This window comes from Cavia porcellus, unplaced genomic scaffold, assembly GCF_034190915.1.
Source record: "Cavia porcellus strain 051 isolate PalLab524CR breed Dunkin Hartley unplaced genomic scaffold, mCavPor4.1 scaffold_38, whole genome shotgun sequence".
Lineage (NCBI taxonomy): Eukaryota > Metazoa > Chordata > Mammalia > Rodentia > Caviidae > Cavia > Cavia porcellus.
This window is the reverse complement of record NW_026947521.1, coordinates 7,022,332-7,049,423: the sequence shown is the minus strand read 5'-3', so window position 1 is coordinate 7,049,423 and position 27,092 is coordinate 7,022,332. Positions and strand designations below refer to the sequence as shown.

General features: G+C 39.2%; 1 protein-coding gene across 1 annotated transcript in view; it reads left to right on the top strand.

Moving 5' to 3' along the window:
* The first annotated feature begins 4,036 nt into the window (after window positions 1–4,036).
* Window positions 4,037–27,092, top strand: part of Ireb2 (iron responsive element binding protein 2) — a 45,765-nt gene continuing 22,709 nt past the window's right edge. Inside the window, exons 1-8 of the mRNA XM_063243585.1 lie at window positions 4,037–4,195; window positions 5,657–5,746; window positions 18,898–19,063; window positions 20,631–20,768; window positions 21,569–21,787; window positions 24,388–24,457; window positions 25,166–25,349; window positions 26,499–26,638. Of these exons, the coding sequence (XP_063099655.1) occupies window positions 4,177–4,195; window positions 5,657–5,746; window positions 18,898–19,063; window positions 20,631–20,768; window positions 21,569–21,787; window positions 24,388–24,457; window positions 25,166–25,349; window positions 26,499–26,638 (1,026 nt within the window). The 5' untranslated portion in view covers window positions 4,037–4,176. The remainder of the gene's footprint in view (window positions 4,196–5,656; window positions 5,747–18,897; window positions 19,064–20,630; window positions 20,769–21,568; window positions 21,788–24,387; window positions 24,458–25,165; window positions 25,350–26,498; window positions 26,639–27,092) is intronic.

Genomic DNA, 27,092 nt, shown 5'->3' with positions numbered 1-27,092 from the left:
GTTTTTTTTTTCTTTCTTTTCTTTTCTCCTTAAATAAAAATTAAAAAATAAATAAATAAATAAAACACATCTTGGCTGAACACGGCAGTCCTCAAGGCTTAGCTACTGGGCTATTGGTCAGATTAAGATTTCCCAAGGCCATTGGAGATTCCAGGTACATTCACCGCAATACCTGAGACTATGTCTAGTCACAGAGTTGTGGATGGCTAAAACAGGACACTAGAGTCCCATGGACCTGGATTTAAAACCCTGCTCTATTTACAGGCTAAATGATAACCTAATCACCAAAAACGGAGCTATATGAAATCAGGTGCCTTCCAATATGAGGCACTAAAAGAAGGCATTTCTTAGATAGCATTCCTGCCAAAAATGCATACCTAAACTTAATCACGAAGAAACAATCAGGCAAGCAAAATTCAAGGACATCTTGCATTAAAAAAATCACCAGTATGCTTCAAAATTATCAGTGTCATCCAAGTGTATTGGTATATGCCTGTAACCCTGGTTCTTTGGAAAGCTGAGGCGAGGCAGGAGGGTCATAAGTTTGAGGCCAGCCTAGGCAAATTAGTAAGACTCTATCTCATACAGGGCTGAGGTATAGTACAGTGACAGAGCACTTACTTAGCATGTGGGTTCAATCCCCAGTACTAAAATAGTTACTATTACTATGGAACTGTTTCATCTAAATGCAGTGTTTTCCTGGATTCGATTCTCGGCTGCAAAAAAAAGTTCCTAGAAAATAAAATACTGGAACTATTGACAAAATCTGAATATAAGATTGTAAAGTGCATAAATGTTTGGTTGTATATTATTTCTAGCAATTCAAATTCATAAAATTTGAATAAAAATTGAATTATATCGTATCGAAAAGTATGTTTCCTGAGTTTGATCATTGTATTGTGGTTATGTGAAAATCTGTCCTTGCTATCAGATTTTCAGAAAAGTATATAGAGCTATGGGGTCATAATCTCTGAAATGTACCCAGGAAATGATTTAGAAAAAAAAACTAGAACAAGAACTAGGACCTTATTATGCTATATTTAATATAGAGAGATTATTAGAGCAAATGTAGCAAAATGTTAATGTTAAATAAACCTCGGTGAAATATATAAGAAAGATGATAAGCTGGGGACTGTGGCTGTAATTCCAGCTCTCTTAAGAGTCTGAGGCAGGAAGATCTCAAATTCCAACCCATCTCAGGCAATCTAGTGCCTTAGTGAAACCCTGTCTTAAAATAAATAATACAAAATTATAAAAGGGTTAGGGATATAAGCTCATCGTGAAGACCCTGGTTTCAGTCCTTGTAACACACACACATATACACACTCACATGATTATCTTGCAACTTTCCTATATGTTTAATTTTTTTCCAAAATAGAAAGTTCATTTAAAGAAAAAAAAAAAAAACTCATAAACCAGCCCAGGCACTGAGCAGGACACTGATCTAAAGAGGTGCGAAAATCTCACTGGAAGACTAAAAACCTCATTGGAAAATATAACTAGGAAAAAAATGTGTTATGAAAATTACTGTATCATTCTATCTACATCCAGTTCCAAACAGACAAGGGATTGGTGGTTGGGAGGATAGGTAAAGCATGAGGAATTGGCAACCTAGGAAAAAAGTAGTTTATTAATTACAAGGGACCTTGGAAATGTTTCAGATCTTGCTATGTTGCTATGTTGGTCACATGCAAACTAAATATCCACATGTTGGTCACACAAATCTATACACGCAAACTAAATATACACTACAAGAGTGCATGTAAAACTGCCAAACTCTAAGGCAAAAAGATTTCCATCAGTGTCAGTTTGCTCATTTGGATATTGTACCACTTACATAGAGGAAGTTTGAGTGATGAATATACAGAGCTCTAATACTTTATACAACTGCATGCAAATCTACCATTATCACAAAATAGTTTAAATGATGAATTTTATTCACCATTTCAGAAAACCCCATGAATAATTAAAACACTTCCAATATTCGAGCCAACACATTTTTATTAGCCTCCATGGCACTTGGTTTGAATGTACATACATTTTATACATGTGTATTTATTAAGTAATATGTATTTACATTTATTTGTACATGCTATATTTTACATATTTAGTCTTCACGTTAAAATATTAAACAAAAATGTTGACCACTTTAGATTGAATATTATCTTATATTCCATAAATCTACTCATGCAGGAGAAGCAGATGCAAGTATTTGATAACTCCAATTATGTCATCTAATATGGACCTCCTGTTGCCATTTTCTAATATATTATTTTCCTTTTAGGACATTAAATCGATTGTGATAGGGTTTTCGGCGCGTTAAAGGGAAAATATAAAGTAAAAAGTGGTCTTTATTCTAAGAACGTGGAGAGAACTCCATGACCGTTGAGGCCTGGCTTTCTCTGCTAGAAACGTGGGGTGGGGACACACATATAGTTTCTGACTGGGGTGGTGCTAAGGGAGGCATTACCGATGCACAAGCAGCTGATTGGGACTTTTTTTCCCATCACAGGTAAGTTGTCATAGGGGAAAGGGAAAGTGACCTCAAGGTAAACATCCTGTGGTCCCGCCTCCCACTGCCGAAGAAGTATCCTATCTAGGGCAAAATCCTTTCAGCTTGTTTTTTGGTTATGTCCAGATTATCTATGAGTTTCCCATCAAGATAGTAAAGAGGACGTTACAAATTTTTCTTAAAGAACGGATGTTAGTTTGATAGGATGGAAAACAACATGTAATTTCTGGTGGGTGAGAAATCTGCTCAGGATCTCTGGGAAAATATTTTCTTCTCTGATAAGAGAGAAGTGTTGGGCATCCTTTTCCCTCCTACTTTTGGTAGTTGCAGGATGACATTTTGCTGCAGTCATCTTGCCAGCAGGTCTGAGGAACAAGAGCTGCTGGGGAGCACAGGACAAAATGAAGAATAAGCATGGGTCTTTGATAACATGGTTCATTTTTCACACGGACTCTATCTACTAGGGAATTTGGTAGATAAGTTAATTACAGACCTACGTAATTATGTAACAAATGTAACTGGGCAATTACAACCAAGAATAATAAAATGATTTTATTAAAATGTAAGATACTAGGGGAGCATTTCATCACATTCCCTGTCCAGAACTGGAGACTGGTCAGTGAAGATTTCCTAAAGGAAATGAATACATGGAGTGGGACCAGGAGAGCGAAGAGGAGTTAGCCTTAAAGTGTACAGTGGAGTGTTCCAACAAAAAACCAGAAGAGATGTTCCAGAGGTGAAAGGGGTCATTCCACCTGAAAGTTCAGTGTGTAAGGAAACAACAGCATGTATGTTTGCTCGACCATGAAAATCTAAGTTAAGACATTTCGACTTGCGCACCCACTTGAATAAAGTTCAAATCCTGAGTCAGAGTGGTGTATGCCTGTAATCCGAGCACTGGGGAGGCTGAGACAGGAAGATTAATTACTACCAAGTCTGAGGCCACCCTTGGCTACAAAGTGAGTTCCAGGCCAGCCTGAACTGCATAGTGAGACCCTATTTCAAAAACACAAAACAAGTCGGGTGGCCAACCTGTGCCCGGGCGACCCAGGCCAACATGAGGCTTTAGCGTTAGAGGAAGCGAGTAGCCTTGAGCTGTTTCCAGTTCTGACCATGCTCCTGAGAACAGCCCAAGGAAAGCCAGAGGGCAGGACCTCAAAACCGCAGATTAAGAATTCGAAAACATCCCTCACACAGCAAGCGGAAAAAAGCCAAAACTAGTAGTACGTGGTGGCTCACGCCTGTAATCCCACTACTCGGGAGGCGAGTTCGAGACCAGCCTGGGCTGCAAAGCGAGCTTAATTTAAGACCAGCTTGCACTGCATAAAGAGACCATGTCTCAAAAAGACAAAAACAAGCCAAAACTGTCCTCTCCTAGAGCCCCATCCCCTCTCGCGATAATACCGGAGGTCACGAGAAACGTCGCCTACGGGTTAGCTCCGCCCCTTCTCTTTCTTTGTCTCCAAACTTGCATATCTCGCGAGAGTCAGGCGGCAAATCCCGCGACCGCAGGCCCGGGGCCGTATCAGGTCTCGCGGTGTTTGCGCGAGACCGCTTCCTGCCTTCTTCCCTCGCCATTCTGCCTGCCTTTTTCCCTTCAGACCTACCCGGCCTCCCCGCCTCCCCGTCACCCCCTCCCCGTAGGGATAATATGGTCTCCGGCGATGGACGCCTCAGGTGCAGGTCAGTGACGCCGCCGACGGGACCGAACGCTGTCCACGCGCTCTGTAGGCCTCTGGCACTTCATTCTCCTGCCGGCGGCCCGGCCCTGCGAAAGCCGGGCCTACCGACCATCAGCCGGTAGACCCTAGTACTTCCGTGCCCCGGCTACTGGCGGGGCCTGCGCCTTCCTCGACGCCAGCTGCCGCCTAACTCAGTGGTCTCAGGGCCCGCGAACCCTGGACCTTGCTTAGTGGTCTCAGGGCCTAGATCGTGCTTGGTGGCTTCCAAGCCTGTTAAGGGGCCCCGGATCTTCCCTTCCCACCCCTGATTTAAGAGCTACGAGGAAGGCTGAGGCCTGCCTGTTTCAAGTCTCCCGCAGCACTGTGTTTACCCCATGTCCAGTCCCAAACCCAGGCCCGAGCCCCTCCTTGCCTCCATCCCTGGAGGTAGAATGAGGAGCAAAGTGTCCAAACAGTGCTCAGCCGGCTCCTCTTGGGCAACTGCAATGTCCCCTCCCCCTGTCGGCCTCCTACAGAAAGGAAAAACAGCCATTCTGAAGTTGACGGCCTACCTAACACTGTTGAGGGTCCTGCTTCCACACCCCAACAAAATGAATCCACAAAAGACCCGAAAGGTTCTTTTCAACCTCAAGGCTGCCGTCCTGCACTTTTCTTCCAGAACCTTAGGGATTGGGAACACGCAAACAGAATCCCAAGGTCTCTGACGTGTTTTCCTCGCGAGGGTGCAAAAACAGGATTTGTCGCCTGGAAAGATATGCAAAGTTGTTAATTTTGTCTTCAGTCTTAAAGTTTGTTAAGATCTTACCTGAGAAGTGTTTTGATTTTTGTTGAATGCGCTGTAAAAAAAAATTACTTTTTAAAATTAGTTCTTCTGACATAATTGTGCCTCACACTGTTCTGTGTATGCTTAATGCAACTTTTAGAACATGTCTTTCTAAAGGCCTGTCCATCGTTTAAAATCATTCTTATTGTCTCTTCGAGGCTTTCTTGAACAGAGTTTAGGAGTGAATAATCTTGACCAGTTTTTTGGTAAGAGTCATGGTTTAGAACACCATTGTTCAGAACAGTGGACGTTAGTCAACATGTGACTTAAATTAAAAATTACATTCCTGTAGGGCACGGTGGTGCATGCCTGTAATCCCAGTACTTGGGAGACTGAGGCTGGAGGATCATTGCGAATTTGAGGCCAACCTGGACTATAAAGTGAGCTCCAGGCCAACCTGAACTTCATAGTGAAACCCTGTCTCAAAAAGACCCCCCCCCAAAAAAAAAAAAATCCTGTGACCACATTTCAAGTGACCAGGAGCCACATGTGGCTAATAAGTACCTCATTGGACAATGCCAATATAGAATATTCCCACATTGAAGAGGATTATTCTGAACAAAGCTGGTTTCCAGGTATTTTCCCTTTGCATAAGATGCTTTATTGCTGTGTTTAATGAAAGTATAATTTGTTTTTCAGGATATCCCTTTGAGTACCTTATTGAAACATTAGATGACAGTTCACATAAGAAGTTCTTCAATGTACCTAAACTTGGAGGCACCAAGTATGGTAATGTTGTTTTACATTTTCTTGGGTTTGCTTAGTTTTAGTAAATAAGTTGCATTTGTCAAGCTAAGCTGAAGAGATGAATATACACATATCTCTGCCATTTTGAAAACTTGACAATACTTGTTTATGGAAGACGTGATCCCGTACTTTCATTTCTTTTATGAAAATTTAAGTTGTGTTTGTCCAAAGAAACTAATGGCATTTTTAAACACTTGACCATTGATATTCTATAGCAATTAAATGTGTATCATACTTTTTCAAGTGAACTGCATCAGTAGTTGTCTTACAGGAATCTAACGGGAGCCCAGTACTTTGAGTTGTTCTCTGACACTAAGCTGTACACTAGCACTTTGGTAGACAGCACATTCTAGATCAGGATCAAACCTTTCACTGTGGTCTCAGAAGAATAAACTTGTCTAATTTTTAGGGTATTGGAGAACCTACTGCACGTGCGTCATTTGTTTTTCTTTTAAGACAAGATATTAATAGATGAGTTGTTTTTTTCTAAACTGAAACCTCAGTATTCAGGTTTAATTGCAGTGTTGGCACTTTGTGTTAAATAGTGGGTTCTGGGATCACGCTCTAGGGCATTGGATGGAAGTCTTTATTTTATTGACAGTTAAGTAACCCTGTCAACCAGGCCAACAATAAAAATACCTCTTTGAAAGAGTGATTATTTTTGGCAAACTTTCCAGTGAACACTACATATAAACAAATGCCAGACCTATCACAGTGTTTGGGAAGGAACTTTTCTTTAACCTTGTATTTCATTGTCATTGTCAGTGGTTTTCTCTCTCTTTTTTTTTTTTTTTCCTTCAGACTTTTAAGTGAACACTACATGCAGATATAAAGGCCACGCCTATCACAGCTTTTGGAAAGAGCTTTTAACCAAGTATTTCGTTGTAGTTAATAGTTTTTTCTCTTCACGTTATTTAATTCAGGATTGTGATTTTTATGTAGAGTTTTATGGGGGTGATTTTGTTTGTTTTGTTTTGGTTTTTGGTTTTTTGAGACAGGGCCTTGCTATGCAGGTCAGGCTGGCCTCAAACATGTGGCAATCCTCCTGCCTCAGCCTCTTGATTGCCTCTTCATTTGCAGGTGGGTACTGCAACACCCAGATTTTTCTGTAGATTTTGATAAATATATACTTGACTGCCAGTACAGGGGTTGGGTGGCTTGGTTTGGGTGTGTTGTGTGTGCACATGGGCATGTATTGTGAGGTGATTTAGATATTATGATTTATCTTAGAAGATTACTGCCTCAGAATTAGACAGGTTACAGATATGAGAGCAATATCCTTTACCTTACAAAGGATCTTAGTGTCTTATGTCTTCTTTCACATTTTATCTCTGTTTTTTTTTTTTTTTTTTGGTACCAGGGATCAGACTTATGACCTTGTGCTTGCCAGGCAGGTGCTTATACCACTGAGCTAAATCCCTAGCCCACTTTTCTTTCTTTTCAATAGTGAGTTTGTGTTAATTTCGAAAGAGCTAAACTGATGGTATACAAGAAAAATCTTTCTGTTTCTGTTTAATTTCTAAAATAGTTATTCTGTCTTGGAAGTGTTCATATTTTATAGATTAATAAATTAAATAGATTTGACTTTTATTTCTGTGGGATCCATACCCTGGTTTTTTCATAAGAGTGATTACTATGAAAACTTAGTTAAGAGTCACTTCAGTAATTTCTGAGCAGTTTAGAATAAAATTTGAAAGAATTGACTTTAAATGAAAGCATCTTGGATAGGAATTATTTTGCTTATTTAGCATTTGGAAAAAAAAAGCCTTACTGGTTCTACAGATGTGTGCTTTAGAGACATGGTTTGGCAGTCGCTGGGATCCATGATCCACTGTCTTTTCACTCTACATTCTGGGACTGCCGTGTTGAGAATCACAGCTGCCTAGAGTAGCTGTGATGAATGGGATGTGTTCAATCCCTTCTGTGTACTGGAGAGGAAAAGTAGAGGATCATCACTGTGCTGAGCTCTATACTATCTGGAATGCCTGTGGTTGCACAAAACCTAACAAATAAGGTTTTAGGTTTTTTTTGGCATAACAACTCTGGAGATAGGCAGGCTAGGGACTGTAGATTCATTTGGGGAAAGATCTAGGCTTTTCCTTTCTTTCCATTTTGCTTGGCTTTATTTGAAGAGCTGCTGCACCAAAGCTGTGAGGGAGAAAAGAGGAAGAAAAGCCCTACCTGAGGGCTTTTACTGCTTTGACCAGAATGTCAGTTTCCACTCAGCTTCCAGAAGGTTGAGGTTTAGCTTTACAGCTTTTACAGTAAGGAAAGGAAGCAGAGAAGAGATTGAAAAATAGTACGGCCCAGCCTGGATGTTGGCCTCGTTAACCTAATGTCTTTCATTACTCTGTCTCTAAGCAGAGTACAGCACAAACTGCTTGGTTTCTGCTCTTTTACTATTGAGACTGGCTATAGTGAAACTTTCATTTTAGAGGGTAGATGTTACTGGGCAATAGGTAGCAGCCTCAGGCTCTCTTTTGTTTTTTTCATTCCTGAGTGCTTGCTTGCTTAACCACAGTACTCAGCCTCGGCAACTCAGCCTGTCTCAAAGTAGATGTAAGAATGGGACTTGGGATGTAGTTCAGAGTGAGCACTCTGGGTCCAATTCTCAAAATTGCTAAAAAAGAGTCACAAAAACTCAACACAGCACAGAAAGTCTCACTTTTATGTGTATATACAAATATAAATATGTTACTTTAAAGAAAATACAGCATATACTGTTTTGTAACTTAATATATCATGAACACCTTTCTAGGTAACTAAATACAAATATTCTTTACTATTTGAATCTATTTGGTTTCTGAGTCAAGAAGCATGAGTTCAGGTCACTAGATACTTGTGCTTTTCTGCAGCTTCCAGTTGCTGTATGCTGTTGCTAGTATGATATATCATGGTTAAGTTAACAGAACTTTGAATGTCAGGGTTGTCGTGAACTTTTCTCTATTTATAAATAAGCCTGTTATGTCAGTGCTGGGGGTGAAACCAAGGGCCTCATGTATGCCAGGCAGACTTTCTACCACGGAGGTATATTCCTAGCATCTAGTATTTTTTTGTGCAAGCTTATGTAGAGTTGTTAAGTGTGCTGTTCCTTGTACCTCATCACACCCTATTATTTGTATGCTTTTACTATATACTATCTGTTCCATTTTTTTACACTGGACTGTAAGGAATAGGCACTTAAATAAAAGAGTTGTTGCAGTTTCCAAACATCGAAAGGTAGCGGAAGAAAACAGGCTTCATTTTGAATGCTGCTCAATGTGACTGTTGCTGACTATTCTTATCTGAGGATCAGCTTACCTGTCAGTTAAAAGTGTACCTCTAGGTAATTTTTTACGTGTTTTATTTAACCTGATCAGATTGGATTTGTCATGTATCTATTGCTGGTCCAGTTATCTTGCTGAAAGGGACACAAGTCCATGTTTTCTCGTCTTCTCTCTTCCTTATGCTCTGGAAAGGGCTATGTGTTGGGTAAGCAGTGAGATGAAACAGTGTACTTGTGTTGTGTACATGTAATACATAATTTTCTGAGGCTTCTCTTTACAGATTCTAAGAACTGTACTTTTTATAAGCATGCACTCACAACTCAGCATATTTTATCCAGGGGGCTTTGGTTTCAGCTCTTTTTTTGTTTTGTTTTGTTTTTGTCTTTGTGAAACTCACTTTGGCCTCGAACTTGGCGGCAATCCTGCTACAACCTCCTGAGAACTGGGATTACAGGTGTGCACCACCATCCTAGGCTTTCAGCTCTTTTTATTGCCAGTTCTTCTGCTCTAAAGGAAGCTGTTGGATTTAAAAATCCTTACTAGCTCAAGTGAAAAGTGATTCATAGTGATGATACAGAGCTCTCAGTCCAGTAAAATGTCTGTGTGTCTCAAGAAAAGATGCAGCGTGTTTACAATGAAGGCATTATTTAGTTTTTCTCTCTAAGGTATTGGGATTTTTGCCCTTTTGTGTCCTCTGCTTGATTGCAGACAAGCCTCATTTGCCTGTTCATTTTGTACCTGACTCCAAATGAGAACCTTGCAGCTTGGCATGTCCCCCCCCCCCCGCCCTTTTTTTTTTAAAGTACTGGGGATTGAACCAAGAACATTTGCACTGAACTACTTCTCTACCCTTTTTAAATTTTTTATTTAGAGACAGTCTCTAAATAGTCCAGGCTAGGCTTGAACTTTGAATCCTCTGCATTAGTCTCCCAGAGTGTTGGGATTAGACTTGTACCACCATGTCCAGCTATCAACCGAGTTCTGGTTATAGATAAAAACAGTACCTTAACTACAGCCCAATTGGTTAATACTGCCACCAGGGGTGACACAGATGCCTGCACTTTTCTCAAGGCCCTTGGCCTTGAACAGGATTTTTAAGTGCACCTGGCAGCCACCCAAGCTGCTTCTGGCCCTAATCCTCAGCCTTTCTTCCTAATATATACTCTAACATTATCACTGTTCTTAAGGGTTTTGGGCAGGTAGAGAGTACGTGTGACTCTGGACTTTTTAGTGTTTTCCTGTTGGAGTGGTATATTTTGCTGGATTTAATTCTCCAAGCCTGCTCACTAGTGGTGGTTAATACTTGTATTCCCCGTGAGTGATTTTATTCACAGAGTGAGGAAACTGAGAATACTACCCACCCCCATAGCATTCTGTTCCTTCTTAATAATGGCAGTTCTAAAACTGCTAACTGCATTTGCTATATCCAGTTCTGTGTGACTTCTGTTATCTACTTGGAGAGAGTCCCTTTTCTGTGTTTCACTGCCTACCACATGGTAAGAAGAGACACTTGAACACAAATCTGTGATTTCAGACCCTGTGTTTGTAGAAATTTGTTAGCTATTGGCTGCAAACTCATGCTTATGGGAACCAGAGAGGCAGAGACAGGTGAAACACCCTGGTTGGAACTGTGGTTACAGGAGAGCTGTAGAAGGGAATGCTAGTAAGTTTTGACAGCAATATGAGAGCGGTATTCTACAACTTTATAATTTTTATATCGAAAAGCTTGAAATTTGGATTTTAACTTGAAAATACCTGGTTATTGAATGTTGGCAATTAAATTTTAAAACCAAAGAGCAGAAATATGTTTGCAGCATGTAGTTTGTGTCTTCTGTGTTGAGAGAGACCACCATCTATTGCCTAATCATAGAACAACCATGTAGCCTTGAATAGCAGAGTCTGCAGCCCTGGGAGCTTAGGCCTGACTTTGTCAGCTGTGCCTATGAAGTAGCAGACTATTCTCTTTCAGAGCCTGGACCAACTATAAGATTATCCACTGAAGCATTAATCAGAAGGTATCTGTTATTAGCTCATTTCAGAAGTATGATAACACAAATTGTCATACTTTCCAGTTTTAAGTTACCAGCACCCTCATTTCCACGTGTCTTTTTGTTATTTATCCTTAAAGAGAATTAGCTTTCTGGAAATTTCAGATTAGAACAAAGATAAGGCAATCAACTTTTCTGCTTAGTGCATGGGTCTCTCAAGAGCACTTTATTCAGCTAATGTTTACTGAGTACTCATATTTGTGGAAGATGACAGGTGGTTAAAGTAGCATCTTTATGTGAGGAGAGCACAGTTTAGTCATGGGATATGCACATGTGAGGTACTGTTTGTGCTTTACTGTGGTGTAGCAGGAGATACTAACTGTGATAAAAGAGTAATTTTAAGAAGGAAGGAAACTGTGGGGCTAAGGGGAAATGCCCAAGGATAGATGAACTTGAAAGGATTTAAACCTTATTCAACTCTTTAGATAGCCAAGATACATGTTTGTTTTGACCAGGTGGTGCTGGTTTGGAGATCCTATCAATAAGCAATCCTTGGAGTGCCAGCAAAGTGATAAGGTTGTCAGCAACCAGTGGTATGGACATGCATTGCAATCATAGATCAAAGTTCAATGTGCATCTCTTCAGGCAACTTGCAGGGAATGTCCAGACGTGGGGTTGGGGCTATCTGAACAGAAGTGTCTTAGTCCTACAATTAGCTTGAGCAGGAGGCCTTGAGACCATGTGCAGCACATGAATGAATGTCCTCATTTAGAGGATCTATACAACTCCTTGACCTCCTGCTTCTCAGTGAGTGAAGTGACCCAGACAGTGGTAGAACAAATGACAGACGAGCTTCTTTTTTTTGAGAATCAGTCTGCTATGTTCCTGTGTTTGAAGAGCCTGTTTGTTATTTGAAGTGAAAACAAGTGTTCTTTGGAGAAAGTAGCTAGTTTAGCTTGCAACTCAAAACCAGACAAATTTTTTTTCTCAAGCAGTCATTGTACATTGATACTGAGCCAGAGAAGTACTGTGCTTTTTTTTTTTATCACACAGTTGAAACATGACTGAAGCAGCTGAGAATAAAGTCAACATGGGTGATAAGGAACATGAGTCCTCTAGGGTTTTGGACTGGGATTAACATTGCTAAAAGACAAACCAATACTCCATGTCTAGAAACATCTACCAGCCTTCTTTCCATTGTCCACTCTTCTACAAGGAAGCTGCCTGTTAGATACTTCATTAACAACTGGATGAGGTGATGCAAAGCACCCCAATATGCACTGCTTGGTAGAGTCTAAATAACTGCAGGTGTTACTGCTCAAAAACTTGAGTCTCACTGCGTAACATGATCTCCTAGCTTCAGTAAATTAGGAATTGCAGAATGACTTACTTGAGTCCTTCTGGCTTCAGTTGTTGAGGTCTCAGCCACATGCTGGTTGGGGATCAGCTGCCTTAAAATCTGATGATGAAGCCCTCATCCTGTGGGCTCGCTCAGGGTAGCAGGCTGGCGGATGGTCACAAGAAGGTCTTAGTCCTCATCGCACAGCTTTCCCTTTGTGGTAGGGGCTGTGGCTCCTCTGGAGTGAGTCATCTAAGAAGAAGGCTAAAACTGCAGGATTTTATATTCTAGCCTGAAACACAGTGTCCTGCCTGCCACAGTGAATTCTGAACAGATTATACAACAGTGTGACCACCACGAGGCAGTGGTTATTGATTGTTAGTATCGCACTACAGAGCGTTACCTCTGGGTGAAATAACAAATTTTGGTTTTGCTTGTGTGTTTGTATGCGTCTCTCTTTGCAGAATTTAGACAAATTTGTATTAGTGCTTTTTTTGCTGGTTGGTGGTTTCTTTCTTTTTTTAAAGACAGGGTTTTAGTGTATATATAGCTGAGATGGGCTTAGAGTTTATGATCCTCCTGCTTTGGTATCTGAGGTCTGACATTGTATGTGCTCACTTGACTACCATACCTGGCTTGGTATCACTTTTTTGTGTGTGTGTGTGTGTGTGTGATGGAGTCTCACTGTATAGTTCAAATGGGCCTTGAACTCACTTTGTAGCCCAGGCTTGCGTCAAACATGCATTGATCTTGCTGCCTCCGACTCAGTTGCTGGGATTACAGGCATGCACCACCATGGCTAGCTTGATGTCACTTCTTAATGAAAAAGGTCTAGTTAAAATTTGTGGTTAGTTTCCTTGTTAGCATTCTTAAATGATAATTGCTTTTTAATCTTCAAATGATGACAATTAAAACTATCAGTGTCATGTGTTGTTGTGCACTTCTTTAGTCCCAGACTGTTGAGAGATTGAAACAGGAAGATTGCAGGTTTGAGCTCTGCCTGGGCAACTTAGAAAGATGCTGTCTCAAAGTAAAAAATAAGAAGAGCTAGAAATACAACTCAGTTTGAAGGCCCTGGATTCATTTCCCAGTCATATAAAAAACCTACTAAGATTAAACCCTACTAAGATTATAACATAATATCCCTTGTCTTACTCCTGGTCCCTTTGCCACAGAGAACTTCAGTTCTATTGGTGCTTTTTTTGGGTAATTTCCTCCTTTCCTATTATTAAGTAGTTTCACTTAGTGCTGTTTCTTGATTTTTTTTTTTTTTCAGTTTTAAACTTTAGTAACTTTCTGCTGTGGAAAATGAGGATTTGATGTTTCTCTTCTATATACCTGCCTGTTAACCACTGTAAACAGTTGTCAGCCTGTCCATGTAGTACATGATGGTTTTTATATTCTCTACACAACTTTGCTTTTGTCCTAAAATTAATGATTCTCTTTTTTTGTTTACTTGGTTTTTATGACCTTATTAGTGACTCATCTCTAGTCTCTCTGTTCCTCCTGGTGTAGTCAGGTTATCTGTCAGTTGTGTTTCCCCCTTCCTGGCAGCATCCTCTCTAGACGTCACCTTCCACCTGGTTGGAGACTGGTTCACTGTGGTATACACTGCCACTGTCCTTAGAGTCTGTCTGTCTCTCTCATTGAGACTATTTTCTAGATTTCATGGCTTCCTAACTTTACATTTTTTTCTATAAAGCATATCTTCCAGAAGCTTCTTAAGAACGATTCCTGGGAAGTAAATTTCTTAACATTTTGCCTGATTATTTGGATATACTTCTTGGCTGGAAACTATTTCCTTTTGGAACCATGAAAGTCTGGCTTGCCGTCCTCTAGTGTCTCTCACTTCCCCTGGAAGGTCTGGCCAGATCTGATTCCTAGGCTGTGGTCCAGGTTCCTTCGCCACACATTGAGTTCCATCTTTCTAATCTATGTCATCCAGTAGCAGCCACCCATTCATTTTCTGTTTTCCAAAATTGTGTTTATTTTGCTTCTTCCTCTGTTCTTTTGGGTTTATAACATTATTTTTCAACTGTTACTTTGGTATGTGATGGTAAAACTTTTAGAGACCTAGTGCTAACCTGCAACCCAAAACCCACTAATTTATTGCAGAGGGTCAACTGCACAATTAAACTTTTGAATACTGTCTTTAGTTTAGAGTTTAGTTTTAGTTTAGAATAATTTCTTAATGTCTTGCTTTGTTTTGCTTTTTGGCTTTTTCAGATAGGATCTCATTGGTAGTACAGGCCTTGAACTCATTATGCAGCCCAAGCTGGCCTTGAACTGACAGTGATGTCTCAGCTTTCTGAGTGCTGGGATTACAGGCATGGACCACCACACCTGGCTAACATCTTTTGTTTCAAAAAAAAAAAAAAAATGCAATAAGGTGCATGCCATAGGTTTGCCACCACTACCTTAGTGGGTTGCAGGAGGCATCAGAGATAATTACTGTTGTTGGCCATGTTTCATTAGAAATCTGATGACATGCTTTCCATAAAATACTTACAAGGAATACTCCTAAGATTTTTTTCCAGACTAATTAACCAAGTAAGAAGGTTAATCTTATGTATTAGTTTCTCTGACAGTATTTTTCTTCTCATTATCTTCAAATGTTCTGTTAAAAAAAATCTAGCTGGGTATGGTGGCATGCACCTGTAATCCAGCATTTAGGAGGCTGCAGCAGGATTGTCACAAGTCTTAGGCCGCCTTGATGGAATACATGGCAAGTTCAAGGCCAACATGAATTATAGTGAGACCCTGTCTCAAAACAAAACTTCTTGTAATTCTCTTAGCCACTATTTCCATTTTAAATGAGAAAATGGATCAAATTAGGGTCATACTAAATAGAAATAGAATTTGAATTAATAGTTTTAATTTTATAGTTCTTTTTCTTCTTTAATAACAACTTCGTTCATCTTTCTTTATGTATGTGAAGATTGTCAAACATGGAAGAGGATACAACAGGCAGAGTGCACCCTCTTGTCATCTTGACTGTGGGTGACACACACATTCAGGTTTATCACTTGTAATGAGCACACTCTTGTTGTGGGAAACCTTGGTAATGTGGGAGCCAGGGTAAATGATTAGTGTGCATCCCTCTCAGTTTTACAGTGAGCTTGAAACCTTCCTAGGGTCTGTCCTAACAGGGCTCAGATGATCTTTCTCTGCTTGTCTCATCTAAGGAGATTCCATTATCCAGTGTTCACTCTAGCACCTGCTGCAACCTGCAGGTGTTTACTTTGCTTGTTTACCTCCTTATGATAGCAGTCTCTCATAGGCTCTAACCTCTTAAAAGCCACCTAAGTGCTAACATATTAGAAAAATCAATAAATATTTTTCTAATTAAAAAATGTAAGGCAAGACTACTATAGAAACCCACCATATTTATCAGCCAGATACTGTATCACTTTCACAACCTGTAAAATATTTTTCAGGAGGTATATTTGAAATACAAAAGAACTTTTAAAAATCACAGTGCCATTATTATACCTAACAGAATGAGTAATTCCGTAATTTATTCTAAACCCAGTAACCAGTGTACACACTGTGATCAAAATATACAGCAAATGATCAAATTTTAAATGCATTGCAGTGAAAAAACATTACCATTAATCCCCCTCAAAAAATACCACCTCTTCCTTTTTAACTCACTTACCTCATTGTTCTTGCTACTTTATGAAGCAGTTCTGGAAGTCCTCATTCTCAAATGTTGTAATCAAAATTACAGGAATGCTGAGTACCATCCAGTGGAAAACCAGGCTCGTAAGCCATTACAGTTGTCCTCATCTTTATTCACTGAATCAGGTACCTGTGACTGCCTTCCCTAAAGTAAAAATGACCATGAAAGGGAAATGTATTGAATAGATTCAGGACATTGAGGCATTCACAGTAGCACAGTTGAAGACACTCAGAGGATTTCAGAGCTGCTTCAGAAAGTGGCTAGAATGATGAGATCTGTGTGTTGGAAGTGGGGAGAAGAATTTTGAGAAGGAGTAATATCAATGTGTCTTTTACTGTAATAAATTTTAAAAATTTTAGGAGCTGGGGATTTAGCTCAGCAGCATAAGCGCCTAGCCTTGCAAGCAGGCAGTTGTGAGTTCGATCCCCGGTGCCGATAAAAAGGAAAAAGATTAAAAAAAAAAAATGTAAATATCTCTCCACTTTTTTTTTTTTTTTGGTCACATCTCATATTTCTGTTTGTCTCCAAAGTGTATTTTCACCTTTGCTTCAGATAGTATTTGGGCAGGGTCCACGGAGAACATTTGGTGGTTTTTGTTCTCACACACATTCAGTCTGTGATAGTCCTCCTGTCTTCCCTTTTCCATACTGTTTTCTTTTGGAAAAACTTCCTGTAGATTGTAATTTATTCTTTCTCTATTCAGCTTCGGAGCTAGCTTGAGGTAGGCCAGCGCTCTACTGCAGAGCTCCATCCCCTCCTTGTGCCACATTGCAGATTTAAGATAGTGCTGCCTTTTGATGTACTTCACACTCAACTGTCCAGCATTTCCCATCAGTGAAACTTCAGGTTCAGGTTATGAATAATCCTTGTCAAATCCCACTCTATCCACCCATCACCTAATGAGTTTAGCACCCATATGGTCCAACCTCTTACTTCATTAGGTGTTACACATTGATGGTTCTAATTACATCCTGTGCTATGCATTTATTAGCAGTGATTCTTAATGAAGGACTTTCTCTTAGCTATTGGTTGCTTGGAATGAGGAAGACAAGATGGATGGTTGCTTTTTTGCCCTTTTGATAGTTTTGGAATAATGAGTTGATACCCTGGTGGCTTCACTGTTGATGAACAAAGGGTGTTTCTTAGAGGAATTGTGAACCAGGGTCTATGGATGATATCTAAGATGTTTCAGGGAGTTGCAGACATGGTTCAATGCTGATGTTCACATCAAGCCATTAGTGTCCCCTGTTAGTCTTTGATAAACTCTGGTTTTGACACAGGATGTTCCAGGCTCATTTTGTTCAAATGGCCATTTTGCCAAGGAAATGTTTGTTTTGTTTTTTTTACTTCACAGATAATTTTAAAAACAACAGGATGAGGTTCTAGTAGTTGATTATACAGTGTTGTCTTTGAGACATTTTCTGTGGACAGATATAGGCAAACATGCTTTGGGAAGACTGTTTGTTAACTGTTCTGTTTTTGTGCTTGTCCCAACTTAGTAACAGAAGTATTTGTTGCCTTCTTCCTTTTCCTCTTCCTCTTCTTCCTTACTTCCTCATTTCTCTCCCATCCCACCTAAGGGCTAAATGTAGTTTCTTTATGTGTACTGGGGTGGTACAGTCAGAATAGTGTGTAGGATACATACTGATTTCTTCAGTTTATACTTACATTGTTGCTTTTGGGGGAAAGAATTATATATTTAATGTGAAGTATGTTTTTAAAATACATTTTGGGTATTCCCTTATTTCAAACAATGGGACCAGAAGAGTTTCAGAGTATGCATATATATTTTACCTCTGCCTCAATGAAAGGTAGCATAGATTATAAGCACTATTTTGGTACTACTTTTTCTCTTGATCACAGTTCTGGGGTTTACTTGTTACTATTTAGAACAACTTGTTTCTTAGAACAACTGTATAGTAATCCTTGTGTCTACTGCTGTGATTTATCTAGTCAGTCTTTTAATTCAATCTTCCCTTTAATCTTTTTTTTTTTTTTTGGTCTTTTTCCTTTTTATTGGTACCAGGGATCGAACTCACGACTCCCTGCCTGCTGCTTGCAAGGGAGGCACTTATGCCGCTGAGCTAAATCCCCAGCACCCCCCTTTAATCTTAGGGAAACACTGATGTCAACAACTCTGATGTAGAATTTATTAGTATGACTGAAAATTTTAAAGTATGGAAATTTCTTTATGTATTATTTTCTTAAAATTGGTGATCAGAAGTGAAAGTTTTCATGAAAATGGATTTTACTCACCTAAGCATCCTGATTTAAATTTGAGTCTTAAGATTTTGTTATTTAGGTTTGTCTTTCTCTCTCTTTTTTTTTTTTGGTAGTACTGTAGATTAAATAAACCCTTTATATTGAGCTATATACTCAATCCAGGGTGGGCTCAGACTTTATATCCTCCTGTCTGTCTCACAGAGGGTTGGGATTATAGGTATGTGCCACGCCTGGTTTAAATTTGTACCATTTTTGATATGTCTTAAATTTATAGACTTTGACAATTTTGATTTGCCATAATAGGAGGATACTTCATTATTGTATTTAATCTGTATTTTGTGCTTTCCAATTTCTCTGTGTCTTCTACAGGGTGAAGTATTTATCTGCCATGGCTCTAGTTTAATATGCCCAGATCACTGTAGTTCTTGTGTGGTTGTTTATGGTTTCTTATGCCCTGGGGCATATAGACAGAAAAGTCAATATTAACATGAGTGGCATTATACACTGCTTTTGCTAGACTTACAGTAAAATTTTTAAATTGAAAAAACAACTTATCTTTGTTGTTTTGCCATCATAATTTTTAGTGTGTGGGTGTGACTGTTCTGTCCTTCATAGCCATCTTTCCTCTCCCCCAGATATTCTGCCTTACTCAGTACGGGTCCTGCTGGAAGCTGCCATACGCAAGTGTGATGGCTTCTTCGTGAAGAAGGAAGACGTTATGAACATTTTAGACTGGAAAACCAAGCAGAGCAATGTGGAAGTGCCCCTTTTTCCCGCTCGTGTTCTTCTTCAAGATTTTACGTGAGTGATAGGTTTATATTTCATAAATTAATTTTCAGGGTCTTGGTTTAAAAATTAGGGCTCCTTCATGAATAGATGTTTTTCTTTTTAAATTTGAAGGTTAGTTTATAAATTTTTTAAAGTTGCCCTTTCTAAACAGAAGTGATTGATAAAAATTAGGCACTAGTTTCTTATGCCATGTATTCAAAAACAGCTTTTCTTTATGCCTGTTTGTTATCTCTGTACAGCTACTAGTTTTCTCACATTTAACTTAACAGACCTTGATTTCTTCATTGCCCATACCATATGACATATTTCTTTGCAACTTTCTCTGTCATAGTAAATAAATGTAACCATGGAGTTCCATTAGGCCAAAAATCTAGAAATTGGCCTTGATTCTTCTCTCTCCCTAGAGCTCTATTTGCACTAGTGTGTCAGCAGATTCTGTCAGTGCTACCCTGAAATGCATCCCATGTCCACATATTCCTTTTATCTGCACTAGTATCACCTGGCTCTGCCTGGACTACACTGCGGCTGTCTCAGCTGGCATCCTTACATCAACACTTACACATCTGCAGTCTGCTCTTGACACTAGAGTGAGTAACTTGGTTATAAAGTGTTTATCAGGTCACCATACTCCTCAACACGCTGCGTAGCTTAATCCAGAATCTCTTACATCCTGAGAGACCTTGGCTGATCTGGGCATCCAAGAGTTATTTGAATAGTTGACCCTGAGCTGAGTTTGGGAAGAGGCTGAGGAGTTGGTCAGAAGATCCCCTTCATGTACCACCCAAACTGGGTCTGTGGACCACTTCATGTGTATGCTGGTATTATAACACCATACCATGCCCTGATTTATCTTACCAATTTTTTTTTTTTTTTCATTTTTTGAGACAAAGTCTCACTATGTAGCCCAGGCTGGACTTGAATTTGAAGTGATTCTTTTGTCTTAGTCTCATGAGTGCTAGGATCACAGGCCTGTGCCACTACATCCAGCCCTTACCAGTTTCTTCAGAGCCAGAACTATGTCCTATTGACCTTATACTATTGATGTCTGGCATGTAGAAGGCACTGGCAGACGCTTGTTAGACACTTGACTGAATATATAGATGCATGAATGTGTGGTGGCAAAGGCTGACAGAAGGCACTGAGGGAAAGTAGTTTGAGCTAAGGAAAAAGGAAGAGCTATCAAAAAATGGAAATCAGGAAAAAACTCCACAGAAGTTTTCTTGATATTCCCTTAGGCCTCCAAACATTAACTTTTCTATTTCTTTTGGTCCATCTTCCCCAAGCACTGGAATTCTTGAATAATATTTCTTGTTGATTCTCGTTAAACCAGTTTGCATCTAACTTTAAATAGTAAAGACATTATCAAAAATGAATACTAGCTAAAAAAAGATAACTTTAAAAAATAAAAATGAGTAATGAATAATGTGTTGTGGTTTCTTGTTGGTTTTGGGGATTGAGCCCAAAATGTCATACATGCTAGCCTAGTACTCTGCCACTGAGCTGATTTCCTACCATAGTGTTAATTATTTATTCACATTTATAAATGATCAGAATTGGAATTTAACTGTTCTGTTTGTAGTGGAATACCGGCCATGGTGGACTTTGCTGCTATGAGGGAAGCAGTGAAAACTCTTGGAGGTGATCCTGAGAAAGTCCACCCTGCTTGTCCAACAGACCTCACCGTTGACCACTCCCTACAAATCGACTTCAGCAAATGGTACATTTATGCAGATGCTGAACCAGAAGGGAAGGGGTAGCAACAGTGGAGCCAAGGTGCTGGGTGCCAAAGTAGGGTGTGTTGCTTGCGGCTCACTGGCACGTTCAAGGCATAGCAGCTGGTGGGAGTGTGTCTGTACTTGGTCCAGCTCTAAAGGCACTGTCATGTCTATTTTTACTGCCGTTTTTGATAGAAATAAGCTGAAGACCTACTTTTTGGACTAAATATCTGAATTATATCTTTGTTTCCTTTTTGTTTTTTAAAATTGCCTTTCAGAGAGAATCCCAACGTTTGTCTTTTAATTGATAGTTGAAAACACCAAGGTCATTACAGCTCCTTTTTCATTTTGCTTATGCTTATGAAACCCCTTTGACCGAGGCAGAGCAGAGAATACCTGTTTTGTTGTGGTATGTCAGCCTTCTTTCACATTCCCTGGTGCAGCAGAAAAATACTACAACTTATTATAGCCAACAAGAGATTTCACTCTCTACTAAAACTATTGGCTTTGTGCCAAGTTGTTAAATGAGAAAACCTGTATTGGTACTTGCTAGAAGTTACTTAAATTGGTGCTGAGTGTGGAAAAATGGTTGTCTTGTCATTTGAAATTACGTTCTTACAAAGTCCATATATGTGGATTACTTGTATTTATGTTTTGTTTTTTTGTCATCTAAAATTTGCTTTTGAGACCAGAGTTATTTGATTCATATTAGCTTTCAAATAGTACTTCCAGATAAGTTACAGTGTGCATTTTTTGAAGAGCTAAGTTTCTGTCTCTGCTTTGTTTCCTTTTGGGACAATAGTGCGATACAGAATGCACCGAACCCTGGAGGTGGTGAGCTGCAGAAAGCAGGAAAGCTGTCTCCTCTGAGAGCACAGCCAAAGAAGTTGCCCTGCAGAGGCCAGGCCACCTGTCGAGGATCCTGCGATTCTGCAGAGCCAAGCCAGAACTCAGGAACGTTTGCTGCGCAGATTGAGAACACACCTGTCCTGTGTCCTTTTCATTTGCAACCAGTGCCTGAGTATGAGATGGTTTCTGTTACTACTTATTGCTGCCAGGTTCCTTTCCAGTGAGGAAAATCACATTCACTCCCCTATCCAGTGCTTTTTGTGTTGCCTTCACATGTATATCTTACACTGTATTCCTATTAGCAGGGGATTGAACCTTTGGCCTTGCATATGCTGGGCATGCACTCTGCCACTGAGCTATGTCCCCAGCCTCGTATTTCATATTTATGACTAGTGCAGGCAAGAAAAGGGATCTCAGCTATACATGCCTGTGATCCGTTAGTCAGGAAGCCAAGACAGTACAGTCTTGAGTTCAAGGCCAGCTTGAGTAATTTAACTTGATCCTGTCTCAAAACAAAAAAGAACTAAAGGTTTACCTCAGTGAAAGACTGTATGTTCAGTGCCCAGTACTATAAAAATAAATAGGATCGCTTCTTAAATTGAACTTTTTGTTAAGTGACTTTGTGCCATAGGGATGCTCATTAGTAGTCATTCATATTTTTTTTTAAAATTCTGTGTTTATCTTTTTTGTCTATACTAGAGGGTTTTTCATATTGCATTAAGAGTTCTGTGATGAGTATGATTGTTATATATGTTATAAGTGAATTGAGCTCCTTGAAATAAATTATTTCCTTCACAGTACCAAGGAAAATAGTAAACTCATCTAGAAAAGAATCCTATTCTTGGGATTCACTTAGATTTCCTAACAGTTAATTTTTCAAAATAAGAAAAGGAGTTCTGTGGCTTGAATTTCTATAGTTTCCATGGTTTGTCCCATTATTATAAATTACCAAATTTTTTAATTTATAAAAAATTACACTTCTAGTTGTAAAAAATTAACACATTTAAGATTTACAGTAGTTTTTAAAATATCTACAGATATGTAGCTGAATGTTAAATGGTGTATTAATTTGTCCCCCAACTGAATTTTTAAAATTATTTCATTTTAGGCTCTGTTTTTATAAAGCCTCAGGTTGTAGTGGTCTCATGCCCTTTTCTAAGGACTCATTGTAATTAGCAAGTCCTTTCACATGAAATGATAGTGCTTCTATATCACTCTATTCCTGCTCCTTTTTTTTGCTCTGGTTGTTAAGTTTATGTTGACTTTTGAGACTGATGTCCATTAGTTGGAAATTAATTTCCTGAAAAGGAAGACTTACTAATTCAGAATCCACTGATTTCTTTTCAGTTGTGAAGTGTTGATTGATAGATTTTTTACTTCTAAAAATATAATCTTAACAGTGCCCCTCAGTTTTGACTCAAATCACAAATTGTTACATGTAGTCCCTAGCGTGTGAACATATTAACACTTTTATATTCTTTACTGCACTAGTGCACTAGTGATTGGTTCAAATAAGAAATGAAGGATAAACAGTTTAGAGCTTAACATTTGGCACTGGACACCTAAGGTATCTAAGATGGACATACGGCTCTGTGGTGATGAATATTTGTGTGACACTTCATAGCCATAAGAGTCGTGGACCTGAGAGGTATTAGGGTGGTTCTGGAAAGCTGTGTTCCCTGAGGCCTGAAGCAAAATTCCACTAAGATTTATTGTGCCTTCAAATGATCTCTCTCAGCCATGAATTATTAAAATGCTCTTTTTTTTTTTAATTGACAAATAATTGACTATGTAGCCCCTAGAGAACAAGTGTAATTTAAGTTACATAAATGTTTCTGTCAACACTGACTATCTGGAAGTTGAAATAAATCACTTAAAGAATTTAAAGTAGGCCAGGCATGTTGGCACACACCTATAATCCCAGCAGATGGGAAATCGAGGCAAGAGGATCACTGCAAGCTCAAGGCCAGCCTTGGCTACAAAGTTAGTTCAAGGCTAATCTGAACTACATAGTGAGACTCTGCGTAAAAAAATGCTCCTTCCAAAAGAACTTGAAGCAGTTTTTTAAAATACCCATTTGATTAAAGATTTCATAAAAATGGTTGTGTTTCGTGTTTTGAAGTTGGGTTTTTGTCTCCTAGTTTTTATTGTAATGTATATTTATAATCCCTATAAATTTGTTATCACAACATAAAATAGCACTTTGACTTTTGCAGGAGGTGAATCAAAAGTTTCGGCTAAAGGTGATTCTTAAAATATGAAATTATATTTAGGTATTATTATCGCCCAGTGATAATCAACCTCCACCTCTCCCTTCAGAGCACTGAGTAAACATAACATGCTTACTGTTGAGTAAGCTCCTATCCCATTTCCTTGCAGTGGAAAAATCAAACAAAGCTACTGATCACCTTACTGTTGCAATCTCAGTCAAGTCTTACAGTCATGCATTTTAAGTACAGTTTAGGACACTGGTATGGATATTGCTTTGTTCTTCCTGATAAAATAATGATTTTTTTTTCTATAGCTGTTTTAGTGTGTTACATAAAGCAAAACTTCTTTGTTAAAAAAGAAAATAACTGGAAAATCTAATACATTGTTTTTTTCAATGTACTAGATTTTCAGATGTTAACTGGGTATGGACATATAAGAGTTAAGATTGGAAAAGAAACGGCATATTTTTATAATAAATGCCACATACTATAATAATAATGCCAGTGTTTTTTTTTTGTTTGTTTTTTGTTTTTTGTTTTTTTTTTTCTTCTTCCCTCATAGACCTGAAACAGTGTTAAAAAATCAAGAAGTGGAATTTGGCAGAAATCGAGAGAGGCTTCAGTTTTTCAAGGTATAAATGATTTGGGGAAATTTTTGTACTGACATTTATAAAGTACTGATAAGTATAATTTTTATATCGAGACTAGTGGCGGTGTCCCCCCATGCCTGCTAGGATTGAACCCAGGATTTTACACGTTAGGCAAGCACTCTACCACTGAGCTACATCCCCACTGCTTTTTATCATGAGACGTTGACTTACCAGACTGCACCAGGTTGGCCTGTATTTTGCAGTTCTCCTGCCTCAGTCTTGTAGGTAGCTAGGGTTACATATTTGTACCAGTACCACTGCTAGGATAGAGGTTGTTTAAGGCTTCATGGTAGTAAAACCCTCTTTTGGTTTTTCCAAAGCAGTCAGATTCCAAACTCTTACTGGAAATAAGTATGTAGAAAAGATAAACACAGTGGTCTCATTTGAGTGAGTGGGACAGGGTCTTGTGCATAGGTCTTCTCCCTTCTTCTCCCTGACAGTCTTTGCAGCACCACCTGATGCTGCCATTTATCTGGACTGTTAGGGTATTATTCTTTGGTCTAACTTAATTTTATTTTAATAATATGCAAAGTGAATATGTAAGTTCTGCATCTGCATATTGGTTTTCTAGCATGTAATGTAAACTTTGAATTGCCCATGTTAATATATTTTTAATGTCTATATTGATTTGTGTTATGAATTGAGAATCATAGTGTATTAACACTTGCAATTCTTAAATCTAAACCATAGTGGAGTTCAAGAGTCTTTAATAATGTGGCTGTGGTCCCTCCGGGAACGGGAACGGCTCATCAGGTGAACCTGGAATATCTGTCTCGAGTTGTCTGTGCAGAGAAGGACCTCCTCTTCCCAGACAGCGTGGTTGGCACGGACTCTCACATAACCATGGTGAATGGTTTAGGAATTCTTGGATGGGGTAAGTGACAGAGGGATAGGATTTCTTTCTGTGAGGTGATGTTAAGAGTTAATCAGAGAACAAAAAGCCAGTCTTGACAGCCTCTTGAGGCTTTATTTTTTCATCAGAGACCTGCAGCAGCTTTGCTGCCTTAGGAGTCCAGTTACTTCAGGATCCTTTCATTTGTTCCAAGCCTTCTCAGCCTGGCTCCTCAGCCACCACAGGGCAGGTTTCAAAATATCCCTGTTTCCTGGTGAAATATGGCTGCTCTTATTTTTTACTTCCACACTGTGAAGCTCAGTTGTTTCCTAAAAGCCTTAATCCCCTTTCCAAATTGATAATACCACCTGTATTTCTAATGTTCGTGGGGGGTTTTTTGTTTGTTTTTGGTTTTTTATTAGATTGAGGTTTTGTATGTGTTTGGGGGTGCTGGAGATTTAACCAACTCATTCACATCAGGCTGCATTCCCAACCCTTTCTTATTTTGTATTTTAGACAGAGTCTTCCTGATTTGCCCAGGTGGGGCTCAAACTTTGAATCCTCTGCCTCAGCTTTGCAGAGTGCTGGGGTTACAGGTGTGCATCACTATGCCTAGCTTCTTAAGGTTGACAGGGACAGGGTTGAATTCATTACTATGTCTTAGGCATAGTACAATGCCTAATAAACGCATGGAGCATTTATATTAAGTATAAATATTATACTTATAGCTGGAAATGGTGCTACCTGACTATGATCTTAGCACTCAGGAGGCTGAGGTAGGAGGATGGCTGTGCATCAAGGCCAGGCTGGGCTACATAGTGAGTTTAAGGCCAGTCTGAACTACATAATAAGGCCTTTCTTGAAAAAAAATAATAAATATTAAATGTAACATAAGGATAAAAACATCAGTGTTTCAACTATGTGAGTGGAGTCATTTTGAGAGGGCTTGGCTTTAAGGTCCACAAGAATAAAAATGAAGCAAGTCTTTGTGAAGTGCTGGGCATGTGGTGTACGCGTGTAGTCCCAGCACTCACAAAGCTGAGGTAGGGAGATTACCTGGGCTACATAATTTGAAGTCAGCCTAAACTATTACATAGTGAGACCCTGTCTAATAAAGCCCCCCAAAACAAGTTACAAAACTAACTTAAATTATCTTTAACTGTACTCTGCTAATACCTCTTTTTATTCTAGGAGTTGGAGGCATTGAGACAGAAGCAGTTATGCTGGGTCTGCCAGTTTCTCTTACTTTACCAGAGGTGGTTGGATGTGAATTAACAGGATCATCCAACCCTCTTGCTACGTCCATAGATGTTGTTCTTGGCATCACAAAGGTGAGTTGGAGTTATCACTGTTGACTTAGTAATAAACATCATTTTCGCTTAACTGGAGTGGGACTGTGGTTCATCCTTCCCTCCTTAGTTAGGTCTCATAGTATTAGCCACATTGTCACGGTTACTGTCACAGGAATAACAGCAAACATATAACATTTAGTTTGTAAATAAAGAAAAAAAAATTAACTCACTTACTACTCATTACAAGCCTATGAAATTGCTGTTTTAATCATTTTGTTTTTCATTTGTGTGGGGACACTGAGGTTGAATCCAAGGACTGCTCCCATTTTTAAATTCTTTATTTTGAGATAGGTTTTGCTAAATTGCCTAGACGGGGTTTGAACTTGCTGTCCTTGGGCCTTGGCCTTCCAGAGTGCTGGAATTACAGGTGTGCACTACCATGCCGTGGCTTTTAGTCATTTTAATTCTGAGAAAACTGCAACACTTGAGCTTT